The sequence below is a fragment of the Mustela lutreola genome, chromosome 5, assembly GCF_030435805.1.
Source record: "Mustela lutreola isolate mMusLut2 chromosome 5, mMusLut2.pri, whole genome shotgun sequence".
NCBI classification, from domain to species: Eukaryota; Metazoa; Chordata; class Mammalia; order Carnivora; family Mustelidae; genus Mustela; species Mustela lutreola.
The window spans coordinates 93,636,002-93,649,152 of NC_081294.1; the positions used below are offsets into that span (position 1 = coordinate 93,636,002).

General features: G+C 45.1%; 1 protein-coding gene across 3 annotated transcripts in view; it reads left to right on the forward strand.

Annotated features, from left to right (window-relative positions):
- Positions 1 to 239: 239 nt before the first annotated feature.
- The window catches only part of RGS7BP (regulator of G protein signaling 7 binding protein), a 95,854-nt gene continuing 82,942 nt past the window's right edge, over positions 240 to 13,151 (forward strand). Inside the window, exons 1-2 of one of the 3 annotated variants that reach the window (XM_059175090.1) lie at positions 240 to 1,087; positions 2,025 to 2,191. In XM_059175090.1, the coding sequence (XP_059031073.1) occupies positions 923 to 1,087; positions 2,025 to 2,191 (332 nt within the window). In that variant the 5' untranslated portion in view covers positions 240 to 922. Of the gene's footprint in view, positions 1,088 to 1,292; positions 1,364 to 2,024; positions 2,192 to 13,151 lie in introns of those variants that run through there. The other 2 variants (XM_059175088.1, XM_059175089.1) reach the window with 2 other exon arrangements.

Sequence of the window (13,151 nt, forward strand, 5' to 3'; positions counted from 1 at the left end):
CCCCCAGATGGCCTGAGATGGTGAGGGCCTTCCACGCACACAGGTTGGTTTGAAAACCATGTTTAGGTCCCAGCATGTGGCAATGTGCTCCACTCTGATGACACTTTGCGCTTCTAAGAATAGCGCAGATGAAGTAATATTGCAACTGACGTTCCCGGGGATTTGATTGGGTAAGTGCATAAACTGTGGAGGGAGAAGTGGGCGGGGGGGGGGGGGGGGTTCCTCTGGCCGGATCACATTAGTATTCCCGTCCTATCAATGTGCGGGGCAGCGCACAACGTCAGGCGGACCGATTCCCGGCGTCTGCCAGTCCCGCCACGGATTCATTTGGGATCCTCAAACAGATGAGCCCGTAGAGACGGGGGATCAAGGCAGCCTATTAGAGCCGACTGCCTGCTTCGGGGACTGCCAGCCCTTCCAGGCCCGGCGACGGGGGGGGGAGGGAGGGGAAAGACGACGGAGCGCCGCTGCGGGAAGACACTGAAGCCGGAGCGACACTCGCAGCCCCCCACCCCCACCTTACAGCGCAGGCTTTGAAAGCTGCTCCCCCATCTGAATGGAAACTCAGAACCGCCTGGCGGCGCGTTCCTCCTCGCCCAGCGTTGCGATCCATGCCGAGGGGAAGGTAGTGCGAGCCCGCGCCAGCGCCCAGCTCCCGGGACAGGGCCGGCAATGCTGCTGAGCAGAACTTGACCGAGCCCCTTCCTCGCTGCTCCGTGGAAGCGATGCTGCACGGCACAGCCAGCGCTTTCCCGGCTCTCCTTCAAGCTGAAGGTTACCCACCCGCGCAGCCAGCCCCAACCCTGTGAGCGCCGCGCCTCGATTCCCGGCTCCGGCTGCTTGGCGGCGCGCAGGGCAACGACCGGGCCGCCCGCGCCGGGGCGCACTGCACCAGCGGCTTCGGCTTGGTGGATGTGTATGCATGAGTTCTGCACCGAATGGGCGCAAAAAGCGCCCCAGCCGGTCCACCCGCTCCTCGATCTTCCAGATCAGCAAGCCCCCGCTGCAGAGCGGGGATTGGGAGCGCAGGGGCAGCAACTCCGAAAGCGCCCACAAAACCCAACGAGCCCTGGACGACTGCAAGATGGTAGGTGAAAACTGCGCCTTTTTTTTTTTTCTTTTTTCTTTTTTCTTTTCTTTTCTTTTCTTTTTTTTTTTTTTTTTTTTTTGGAGAGGAGGTGGGGGCATCTTGTATGTTAATCGTTTGCTTGACTGCCAGCCACTCCTCCACCCTCAGCTCCTCCATGCCGATCACGTGCACATGCACTATTTTTAAATCTGCAGTCCCCAGATTCGGGGTGACACCCGGGTCGTAATGTCCCCGCAAAGAAGTGCCACGGCAAGGGTCTTAGGGTCAGCGGCTGTAAGTCATGCCTCTACCCCCTCAGAGAATGGTGGATAGGAAAGACACGGTGAAGTGGCTTGCTCACCAGGGAGGGAGAGGATGGGAAGGAGGGGGTGCTGCTTTGTGGGGAGACAGCAGCAAATAAACCCAAACAGAGCACACGGGGCGCTGCAGAGGGGACGAAGGTTCCAGCGCAAAGGCTGTGGCCGGTCTTCCAGTCAGGATCCTAAGCCAGTCTCTGGTTCAGTGGCCTGGGAGGAGGTGAACCGTTTCCCTATTGCAACCTATCTTTGGCCTTCTTCCCCACGCAACTTAAAATCCTTATCTTAGCTGTAGTAAAGGGGATCATTATATGTGAGAGTTCCCAGCATCAAGCTTTAGTGACCTGGGAGTGGCATACGCTCTTGCTCTTCAGAAACTGAATTGGGGTGCGGGGGAGCGGGGCGCGGGGGGGGGGGGGGCCGGGGGAGGACGTCCGGAAATACAGCTTCTGCGCCCGGACTTACTGATGAAAATAAACACTCGCCTTGGACAAAGAGAAACTTGCCATCTTTCTACCTTGATCTTTAAGCAGTCTGTAGCTGGAGACTTGTGGAGTTGGCTGAAGGGTCACTGAAAACCCATGTTTGTATACACCCAAATAGGAAATGTTCCTGAAAGAAAGTCAATTCTTTTCCAGCTTGTCCAGGAGTTCAACACGCAAGTGGCCCTGTACCGAGAGTTGGTCATTTCTATCGGGGACGTCTCTGTCAGCTGCCCCTCACTCCGGGCGGAAATGCACAAGACCAGAACCAAAGGCTGTGAAATGGCTCGTCAGGCACACCAAAAACTTGCTGCCATCTCAGGGTAGGAGACTCTTGGCATTATTTTTGGTCATTCGTATACTGATGCATGGATGCTGACAGTGATTTCTGGTGGTCAAGACCTCAGAAGTGATCTGCAAATCTGGGGTTTTAACCAATCACCCTGAGCCAGGACTCTTTCGAGAGCTGTAGACAGACTAACTAGGTGCCAAATTACAATCTGAAGGTTGTGTGATTCTTAAATATACATATATTCAAGATCTGGGTCATTACGTGACTTTTCTTTTTTAAAATTAACTGGCAGTATACTGTCCACATATCTGGACGCAGGGCTTCGGAATTTTTTTGCAGAATGTTTGGCTGTCAAAATGAAGTTAAGTCATCACTCCTCGAGATTATTTGTCATCTGCTGAACATCTACGGCACGAAAGGCCAGTTCAGTAGAGAGAAAATCTTTGCTAAATCCTAGATTGACTAAACTATTTATGCCATGAGATAAATTCCTATGATACCATTTAAAATAAAATCTCTAAAATAAAGTCTTAGATGTAAATTACTCTCCTCACTGTAGTGTATGAGAGGAAAGTTTTAACAGAAGAAAATTTTTATGAAGACTGGGGAAATTCACAAATCCATCTAAACCTAGGCTGTTCATGTGCCCCCCCCATTATTTTTATCTCTTTTTATCCCCCTTATGGGTCCCAGGTCCTACTTTAGGTGCTAATACAGTGAGCAGAAACTTCTCCTCTGAGACCCCATCTACTTCTTCCTGATCTCTCATTCTCAGGAAAGATGTTAGTCATGGATTTTGTCAACAGTTACTATACTCAAGTAAGAACACAGAGTGAGGAAACACAGGAATCCTTATAGAAATACATTAAGTGTTTGAGTCCATCTGGCTATAACCTTTATCTCTTTATCTGTGTATGTCTGTATCATAATCAAAGTTCAAGTCTATTAGACTAAGCTGATAATGTTGCAGATTAGTCATGTGTAGGAATTGAATCTAATTATCCATTTGAAGAAATCACTCTGTCATTTTTAATGCCAATAATATATGGCCAATAATATGTATCGTGACTATATACATATATATATATATACAGATTAGAAGGCCCTATGTTGCCTTTTTCAGTAACTGCATTTAACAAGTGGCACAGTATCTAACAAGACACAGTATCTAATGTCCTTGAGATGAGACAAAAAGTATATTACAAACCTATTTCATTTGGTAGAAATAGTTAGAACCCTCATCCTTTTCTGTTTTAACTGTTACACTGTGCCTCACAGGAAGTGAATCCGGGATTCCATCTAGAAGGTGAAGGGGATTCAGTGTTTAAGGAATTCGGGGGAAGAAATGCAGCTGTGATAAATCCCAGACAAGAAGGGAGGTAGAACAATCAGAAGCACAAAGGGGAACAGTGGTGGAATAAAAACTGTAGAGAAACAATGATTCCAAAGGGAAAACAGCTTAACAACAGGAAATGTTATGCCCAGAGCTAAAGAGTAGCACCTTTGTCAACTTTGCGTCCAAGACCGTACGATGGGGTTATATTCAGGACCTCTCTAAGGAGAAACACAAACGGTGACAAGTTCTAATCACAGAAGATAGACTGGAGAAGGAAACAATGAGTTCGATTTAGTCTGCATTACCAAACACAAGAATTTCAGGTCCTTCCAAACTTTCAGGAAAGAAGGAGTCTGAAACTACTGGCTCAAAGTTGAGTTTTGAGGATTTGAGATGGATTTGATATCTGAGGAGTTGGTAGCCCCTTGCTACTTACTTTTATGTTACCTGAGAGTTTATATTATTGGGAGCAGTTTTCTAAGACTTAGTGGGGAAAATATGTTGTTCTTAGAGCCTTGCAAAGATAAGGCCTACTCTGTATAGTGTTTTAGGAGAGAATCTGAAACATTTTCTCCTTAAAATAATGAACACAATTTAACCTTCTTCCTTAAAAAAAAAAAAAAAAAGACAGCATTATGACCGAAGGAAATCCCTTTAGCTTCTTACCATCTGGGTTTCATTAATGAAGGATGTGATGATTCTTCTCAGTGCAATTCTGTTCCTAACATCACTAGTTATGTTGGCTCTCATGTCAAGTTTAATGTGAAAGCTGGTAGGGAGACTGTAGATTCACCTTAAACTCTGATGCAGGGTTAAGAAAAGCAAAGGCTCCTGGGGAATGTAGAAACAAAGCCTGGATTTCTTGAGCTCCCATCACTTGCCAGCACAATCCAGATAATTCATAGAATAATCCTCTGAGGGAGAGGTGATTATTATCCTTATTTTTACAAATGGGTCTCAAAGAGGTTAAGAAACTTGCCCAAAGTTACACAACTCAGAAGCGGTAGGACTGTGATTTGGCCCCACGTTGCATGCTTCTGAAATCCATGATCTTTCCTCTACATAATGCTGCCACTTGAAAAAGTATTATGTAAAAAGAAATGAAATACAAAAACACCCTAACATATGGGTGAATCAGAAGAGTTCGCTAAATCAAAGTTACAAAATGCCACATTATTATGATTCTTTTTACATGAAATGCTCAGAAAAAAGCACATCTGTACACCTCAAAAAGGAGATTAGTGGCTGCCTAGATCTGGGGTGGGAACAGGGAGTCACTGCAAATGAGCTTGAGGTAACTTTCTGAGGTGATAGAAGTGTTCCAAGATTGAACTGGTGATGATTGTACAACTAAATGGTTACTAAAAATCATTGAATTGCACATTCAAAATGAGTGAAGTTTATGATGTGTAAAATATAACTCAGTAAGTGTCCTGTGAAAAGGTATGATCACCATCACCATGAATAATAACACTTGGCCTTATTCTTTTCTACATACACACCTTTTAGTGAAAGGGCTGGGAACTATAGGGATGGGGAAACAGAAAACTTGACTCTCCGTGCGTTCATCAAGATGCTGGCCTGACACCTGTCACCTAAACTCCAGTGCTTTGCTTTGAGTAGGAACACTGGTGGGACAAAAGCAAGACTTGGAGGAGTAAATGAAATGACTTATTTCTTAACCAGCACAGACCCCTCCTTTCCTGTTTATCACTTGGCACTGAAGCCAGAGGAGGGAGACTGGGTTGAAGGTAGGACAGGGTAAAAAGAGGACGAGGTAAGATAAAGAAGAGGAGAAAAGCCCATGAGTTTTGATTAAGCCACAGATGCTTAGACCCCTCCATCCTTAAATGACACCCTAGGGAATGGTGGCCACAAGAAAACTGAGACTGTGTCTCTCCCTAGCCAGCCCTGGGGAAGAAGGCCATCATCACAGACATCTTTACAACAGCTTTTCAAACTGTGTCTAGATCAGCCAAAGTTGCAGTATATCCTTTTCTTTCAAAGGCAACTGATGTTTTCTGGACAGAGCCAGCCAGGTGAACCCCCAGTCTCTTCTGCCTGGTTTGAGTGACCACAGCTACTGTCCCTTTACAATGCTGATCCCCTCATTGGTACTAAAGCTAAGAGGGGCCTCAGGGATCCCTTGCTAGAATAGTCCCCAAACTTGTTTTAGCAGCAGAATCTTCCTTCTGTCTACATGTGCAAAGTCAGACTTAGAAGGCAGATTTCAAGTGGCATTGCTGTGTGTGTGTGTGTGTGTGTGTGTGTGTGTGTATGACATACACACACACATCAGGGGTAGGTGGCTATTGGGGCCAGTGACTTTGGACTTCCTTCTCAAAACGACTTCCAAAATACCTCTGAAGAATCCCTAGGCCTTCAGGGCACAGAGTGTACTCATACAGCACCATTTCCTTGTTTCGTATTTGAGGAGATTTAGAGGCTTTCAAGCAGCTTTAGAGGCAACTTGGGCAAGTGTATGTGAAGATTTAGCATTTAGGCAGACCTCGGCAGAGAACCATCTTCTGTGACCTTGATGGAACTACTTCACGGTCTCAATCTCGATTCCCTTCTCTGTCAACTGGCTGTCATGCTCCCCACGGAGTAGTTGAGAAGGTTTGTGGGGCCAGGTAGGTGACTCCCAACCTCCAGAAGTTACTCTGCCAATCCAAGGCTGCTCTAAGACTGGAGCCAATGCCCATCGCTCTGCGGTCTGGCGCCAGTTCCATCAAACATGTCCTGAGATCCAAGAGAAAAGAGCACAGCATATGTGCGCAGGCTAGGAACAGCCCCAGAGGAGCCAGGGTCCTCCAGCAGATGCTGGGAGATGATGCTGTGGCCGGTGGGCTGGGCGTTGGCAGACAGGCACACTGGCCTAAGTACACAGACTATGCCTGTGTTCAAATCTCAGCCCTGCCTTTTTACAAATAGTGGAACCTCAGATAAGGGTAGATACTGTCCTTCCCTGCCTCCGTTTTCTCATCAGAAAATGGGGTTAATAGCTAATGAGACTGAATCATACAGTATTGTTAAGGACTGAAAGTGAAAATACATCAAGCACTCAAAAGACTGACTAGCACATGGTTACACTATTAGGAAATTCAGATTGTGTTCGGGTAATTATTTATAAGACATGCAAAATTCAGGACATCATGATACACTTATATGAAAAATAAATGTATCCATCAAATATTTTTCAAATACTTTGGTTGAAATAAATTTTTGTTTATCTTAGTTCCTTACATTATGTTTGGAGGAATCTTCTAGGTTGAAGCTTCCCAGATGGCTATCAAAAGGCTTTATTTATTTATTTATTTTTTTGAGAGCATGATTAAAGGGGAGAGACAGAGGTAAAGATTATCTCAAGCAGGCTCCACACTCAGCATAGAGCCAGACATGGGCCTTGATCTCACAGCCCTGAGATCATGCCCTGGGCCAAAACCAAGAGTCAGATGCCCAACCAACTGAGCCACCCAGGAGACCCAAGGCTTCTTTAATACCTTAAAAATATATGGATATGTGAGGGTTCAAAAGTAGTTTAGAAAGATTTTCTTTGCGTAAATCAAACTGTATTCCTCATAAATTACGTATTTATAAAAATCTTTTGGCCTAGCTCTGGTACAGGCTGTGTGACATTGGACAAGTCTGTTAAATTCTCTGCACACCTCAATGAAAGGGCTGAACTGAGGGACCTGAGTCTTCTAGCTTCATCATTCCAGTGTTCTGTGTTAATTCAGGGTGAATCACAGACCTTGGTTACAGAACTAAGCTATAAAAAATAAAATAAGCATCATGCATGAAGTTCGATGATTGAATTCCAGAGACAATTTGTTGAGATGTGAATACATGGGATCACAAGGAGAATCTTAATTTTCTAATGGATTCTGAGAATAATGTAATGAATATCATAGAGATTCATACCCAGAGATTTCAGATTTTTTTCCTCCAGCAATTAATTTCCAACCAACCACACCTAGTTTACTCTTCTTTTCTGCTTCTACCTCTCCTCCTGGTTTTTTTTTTTTTTTTTTCCTTTTGGTGTGTTTTAGTTTTGTTTGACTCCTATTTGACTTTTCTGCCCCATTTTTTCCAGTCCCACTTTTAGCTGGTTCTTATTTGTTCCTTGTTCTCTTTGGTAGGAAGTCAGGAGGGCAGGGAGAGGGAGAATTCAGATTGGCAGCTCGCTCAGTAATGCTTCCTTTCCACGGCGAAGCTGACACGGCAGCCAGTACATGGGGTGGGAGAATATGGAAGTGTTTGGTGAGCCTGGAGGCAGCCCCCTCAGCTTTCTTAATCCACGTGATGGAAGAGGCCTTATTAGTCCCAGAGGCCTGGTTGGCAAGCCTGCCACGCCACCCACTCTGTCCTGTGTGTTCCCTTTCTATTACAGGTGTTTTGGTTTAAAAATGTTAACTCTCACTGGTCAGATAATGAAAGGGGAGTTCCATATGCTATCCATCAAAGAGAAGGACCAGAGAACAATTCTCTCTTAGTGTGCTAGGGCTGCAGCGACAAAGTAGGCCCCAGTGGGTGGCAGAAACATCACGAAGTTCTTGTCGCACAGAAGGAGGCTGCACATCCAAGATCAAGGTTTAGGGAGGGGTGGTTCCTTCTGAGGGTTGGGAGGAAGAATCTGTTCCTCTCTTCTAGCTTCTGGGAGTTTGCTGACAATCCTGCTTGTTCCTTGACTTGTTGAAGTGCCTCTGTCTTCATTTTCATACATCCCTCCCCCCGCCCGCCGCCATGTATGTGTGTGGATCCAAATTTTTTTTCTCTATAAGGCAACCAGTCATATATCAGTCATATCAGATTGGGGGTGCCTGATCTATTCTGGTCTGACTTCACAGTAACAGAACTAATTGCATCTGCAACAATGTATTTCCAAAGAAGATCTCATTCTTAGGTACTAAGAGTTAGGACTTCAACATAGGAATTTAGGGCTGAGGAGACTTAATTCAACCCAGAGCAAATACCTTTGGCCCATCTGTAGGAGAATTAACACTTTGGGTTGTTGGGCCCAATGGGAATGGAGGTAGAGCTCTGCCCAACACCTCCACACAAAGACTCCCCAGTGCCCAGTGCTTTATCATTTGCAAGACTTCACTTCGCTCACATTAGGGGTGGAGTTTGGGACCAAGGACTAGATCCCTTTCTGTATGCAATAAATGTGATCACAAAGGTACTGAATCCCCAATATGGTCAGCCCTTGGCTCTAATTAATTTAGCTACTAGTGTATAAACGTGGAACCAAAATCCAGCTGCAGGAGAGAATATCTGGAGGGAGGGGGATAGGAGAGCCTCGTGACAGTCCACATACACGGTGTTCACATTCTCTCGTCTTCTTGGCTAGAAGTTGGCCAGTGCTGGTGCTCTCTCCATAGTACTAATATTGTTGCTTAAGAACCATAAGCAACTGACACAGTACTGACTCAGACCAAATTAAAGAGCAGTGTTATTATTAGCCACAAAATGACAGGTGATATGGAATCTAGACAGGGGCTCTCCCGTTGCCTGTTGAAGTCAGCCTTTTTATGCTTTGAACAGATCTAGTGACCTTCACCCTGCTAGAGCCTTCTTAACAAATGCGCCAGTCAGAGAGAAAATTAAATTAAAATGAACTTTCGGAAAATTTACTGTCACTTTATTATTTAGATGGTGAAGTACAAGAGAGCAAAGACGTGCTTCATTCATGCTTGCTCCCTGTGTGCCAAGTCAGTGAGGATGTGTCCCTTCTGTTCGTTCATTAACTTTAGTTGGTATTGTAAAACCTATTCCAACAAAGACTTCAGTAAGAACTGACCAGTTAGACTAACTTACATTTTATGATGTTATCTATTACTTTGGACCATTATTTCTTTGTGATTTATAGCTGTAAAACCAGTATGTTGCTTTTAAACAACAGAAGACTTAAAAAGCACACTTACGGGGTGCCTGGGTGGCTCAGTTGGTTAAGTGTCTCCCTTGGGCTCAGGCCCTGATCTCAGGGTCCTTAAGTTCCACATCAGGCTCCTCCTGGCCCCTCCCCCCTCATGCTCCCTCTTTCTCCCTCTCAAATAAATAAAATCTTTAAAAAAAAAAAAAAAAAGGCACACCTACAAGCACTTTCCAAGGTGTAGGTATTCATTATTACAATGGATCAGCAGACAGGGTGTTATTTTAAGGTTACTCAAGTCAGGTTTAAAGTTATTTGATAAAATATCACCCTAACATCTATCTGCTCAGTGGATATGGAATAGTTGAATAATGATTTTTCCATTAGGATCGCCCTTAAAAGCCATCTTCTAAAAGGATATGTACATAAAGCACAGCTCAAGAGCGGTAACTATATTCATTTATTTCCTCTGCTCTACAAGACAAGACTTTAAAAAAAAGCAAAAACCACATGAAAAAACATTTAATTGCTTGTCTATATCCATATATGCCCATATGTATAGTCCTTGTCTATATGTATATATGCATGTATTTATATATAAACAAATACTCAAATTGGTCAAAAAGACTCTTGTTAGTGTAAAGTGTCTGAGCCTTTAAATGGAAGAGCTGATTTAGCAAATAAAGGTTCCCCCACCAGGTTAACAAAAATCAACTTAACATTTGTGGCTGGAAGGAAACTAATCGTCTACAACCATTTAACTGAGTTTGAGCAAAGGTGGGGATATATGGATGAATCCAGAAGTCAAACCCCTAGTGCATTCTTTAGGCACAAAGAATGAGTGAGTCAGTAAATAATAAATCCTCCTCTCCTGTCAGGTAGTAAACTCTGTGAGCTTTTATCTTCCGCAGTGTCCACTGTCTCTCTCCTCTCCTCCCCATTTCTGAGGTCACCCTCTTAGCTCACAGATGGTCCCCCTGAGGCCATCAAGCACCGCACTGTCTCCCAGTTGGTCTCTATACCACCCGTCTCTCACCTCTTCTTTTCAACTTATTCACTAGTTCTAGATGAATGCTCCTGTCATTTTCTTCCGATCTTGCCACTTCTTTGCCTTTGAACTTGAAGTCCTTGCCCATTACCTAAAGCAGTGTTTCTTCAAAGGTCATCCTCCCAGACTGGCGGTCTCAGAATCACCGGTGCCCTCACAGCTAAAGAAGCAACATCTCTAGAGAGTAAGGGGTGGAAATTCCAATTTTTAACAAGGACCACCCCATTCCCCCCGGGGATTCCTGAACATGCTAAACATCAGGGCTGGCAGCCTAAAGCCGTGATTCTCAACTTGGGCTACACACTGGAACCACCTGGAAAGCTTTAAAAAATTGCTGATGCGTGAGGTCCATCCCTAGAGTTTTTTTATTTAAACGATCTGGGATGCAGCCTGGGTGTTGAGATTTTTTTTTTTTTTTTTAAAGCTCCCCAAGTGGGCCTCTGTATCAAAGTGGCTTACATTTGGCCGCATTGAACAAAAAATTCAAAGAAGCAGTTGCTTAAAGACACCAGGATTTCTTCTGTCACAGAAAAGCAGCCCCAGAATGGGAATTCAGAACCGGCGCGGGGCTCCATGAAATCATGGCTCTGCTGCTCCCTCTTAGCGTAGGCCTTCCACCCTCAACGTGACTTTGTGATGCAAGATTATGACAGAAGCTCCAGCGAGCAGTCCCAAGGAAAGGGTAAAGAGGGGAAAGGCCACACTTTGCAGCTGGGTCAGCTCTTTTTAGATAAACCCAAACGCTTCTTCCAGGACTGCATCCCGTGCTCCCACCTAAGCACAGGGGAGACTGGAAGTGTATTCTTCTCTGACTGGCACCTTGACTAGAAAGGAAAGGGAGAGAATGGATACGGGCCAACCACTAACTCTCTGGGCCACAGCACCCAAACTGTATTCCTGGGCTCTTCTCCTACCATCTGACGTGAATTCTTCACCTCCTCAAACGGATCGACTTCTTATTCCCTGAAAGTATATAAAGGATGGTCCCGTCCTATCAGTCTGCATCGGTGGGTTCTCTCTATAAAACTTAACCTTCAGACATTTTTTTAAAGGTTTTATTTCCTTATTTGACAGAGAGAGACCGCAAGCCTAAGCAGGGGAGTGGGAGAGAGACAAGCAGGCTTCCTGCTGAGCCGGGAGCCTGACACAGGCGAGATCCCAGGACCCCGGGATCATGACCCGAGCTGAAGGCAGACACGTAACCAACAGAGCCACCCAGGTACCCCAACCCTTCAGCCATTAAGAGAGATCATTTACTCTCCTGAATGTCAAGGTCTTATGTGTAGTCTCCTGATAGCCCACCATACTCCTCACACCGAAATGCCAGACAGAAGGGAGAGTCCCAAGGGGATTAACAAACCTCTCCCACTTTAAATGGACCTGTGGAAAAGGTAAGAGGTGCAGGAACCACTGGGGAGGGCAGGAAGTTCGGCAAGGGTACGGTTGAAGGGGGTTGAGTATAATCTCCAGACAGGATGTGAAACGGGATGGGGCCTGCAGGGAGTATAAGCAGCAGCACTCAAGAAATCAATTTGAAAATAACTACCTGAGATGGAGCAAGGCTCCTTTTGGAAGGATTTTATAACTTCCTTTAATAAACTAAAGAAAGAATTTCATCAAGGAGTTAAAATCTGACGAGCTATCAAGAATTAAAGGTAGAGGGGCACCTGGGTGGCTCAGTGGGTTAAGCCTCTGCCTTTGGCTCAGGTCATGATCTCAGGATCCTGGGATCGAGCCCCGCATCGGGCTCTCTGCTCAGCAGGGATCCTGCTTCCCCCTCTATCTCTGCCTGCTGCTCTGCCTACTTGTGATCTCGCTCGCGCTCTCTCTCTCTGTTAAATAAATAAATAAAATCTTTAAAAAAAAAAAAAAAAGAATTAAAGGTAGAGAGGCAGTGCTTTCTGGTTATAAGGATAGGCTGCGGGACAACCTATGATCAAGATTGCAGTGAGGCCATTAGGAGAAACTGAACTAGAAACTCATCTAAACTATGTGAGGCAGCAGTTAGGTCCTAAAATGCATTTAACCCATTGTTTCCTAAATTATAAACCTGTGCAACATAGAACAGTGTATTCTACGGGGAAAATATATTCTTTTTGCAACTCAGAAAGTTTCCTCCCTGTCTGGGAAACTATTTATAGAGCACCCACCATATGCCACGTGCTTTTCTAGGTGCTGGAGATAAAGCAGTTCTGAACAGAATAAAGAAGGTTCCTGCCTTCTTGGTTAGGGTGATCAAGAGGTGCTATGGGTCTGAACGTTTATGTTCCCTCACAGCTGCTACGCTGAAAACCTAATACCCAAAGTTATAGTATTGATAGGTAGGGCCTTTGGGTGAAGCTCAAGCCATGAGGGGGAAACCTTCATAAATGGGATTAGGGCCCTTATAAAAGGGGCTCCAGAAAGATCCCTCGCTCCTTCCACCATGTGAGGACACAGCAAGAAGGCACCAGCTATGAACTGCGAAGGGAGCCCTCACCAGACGTTGACCATGTGGCACCTTGGTCTTGGACCGCCCAGCTTCCAGACCAATAAGCAATAAATTTCTGTTGTTGCAAACCACCCAGTCAGTCCACAGTTTGTTATAGCAGCCTGAATGCACTGAGTGAAAACTAACAGGCAAAGGGGACTGCAATTCAGAGAGTGATAAATGCAGTGAAGAAAAGAGAATGATAGGATTAAAGAATGATGGAGGACTATGGGTAGTTCTTCTGCGATGGGGTTTTCAGAGA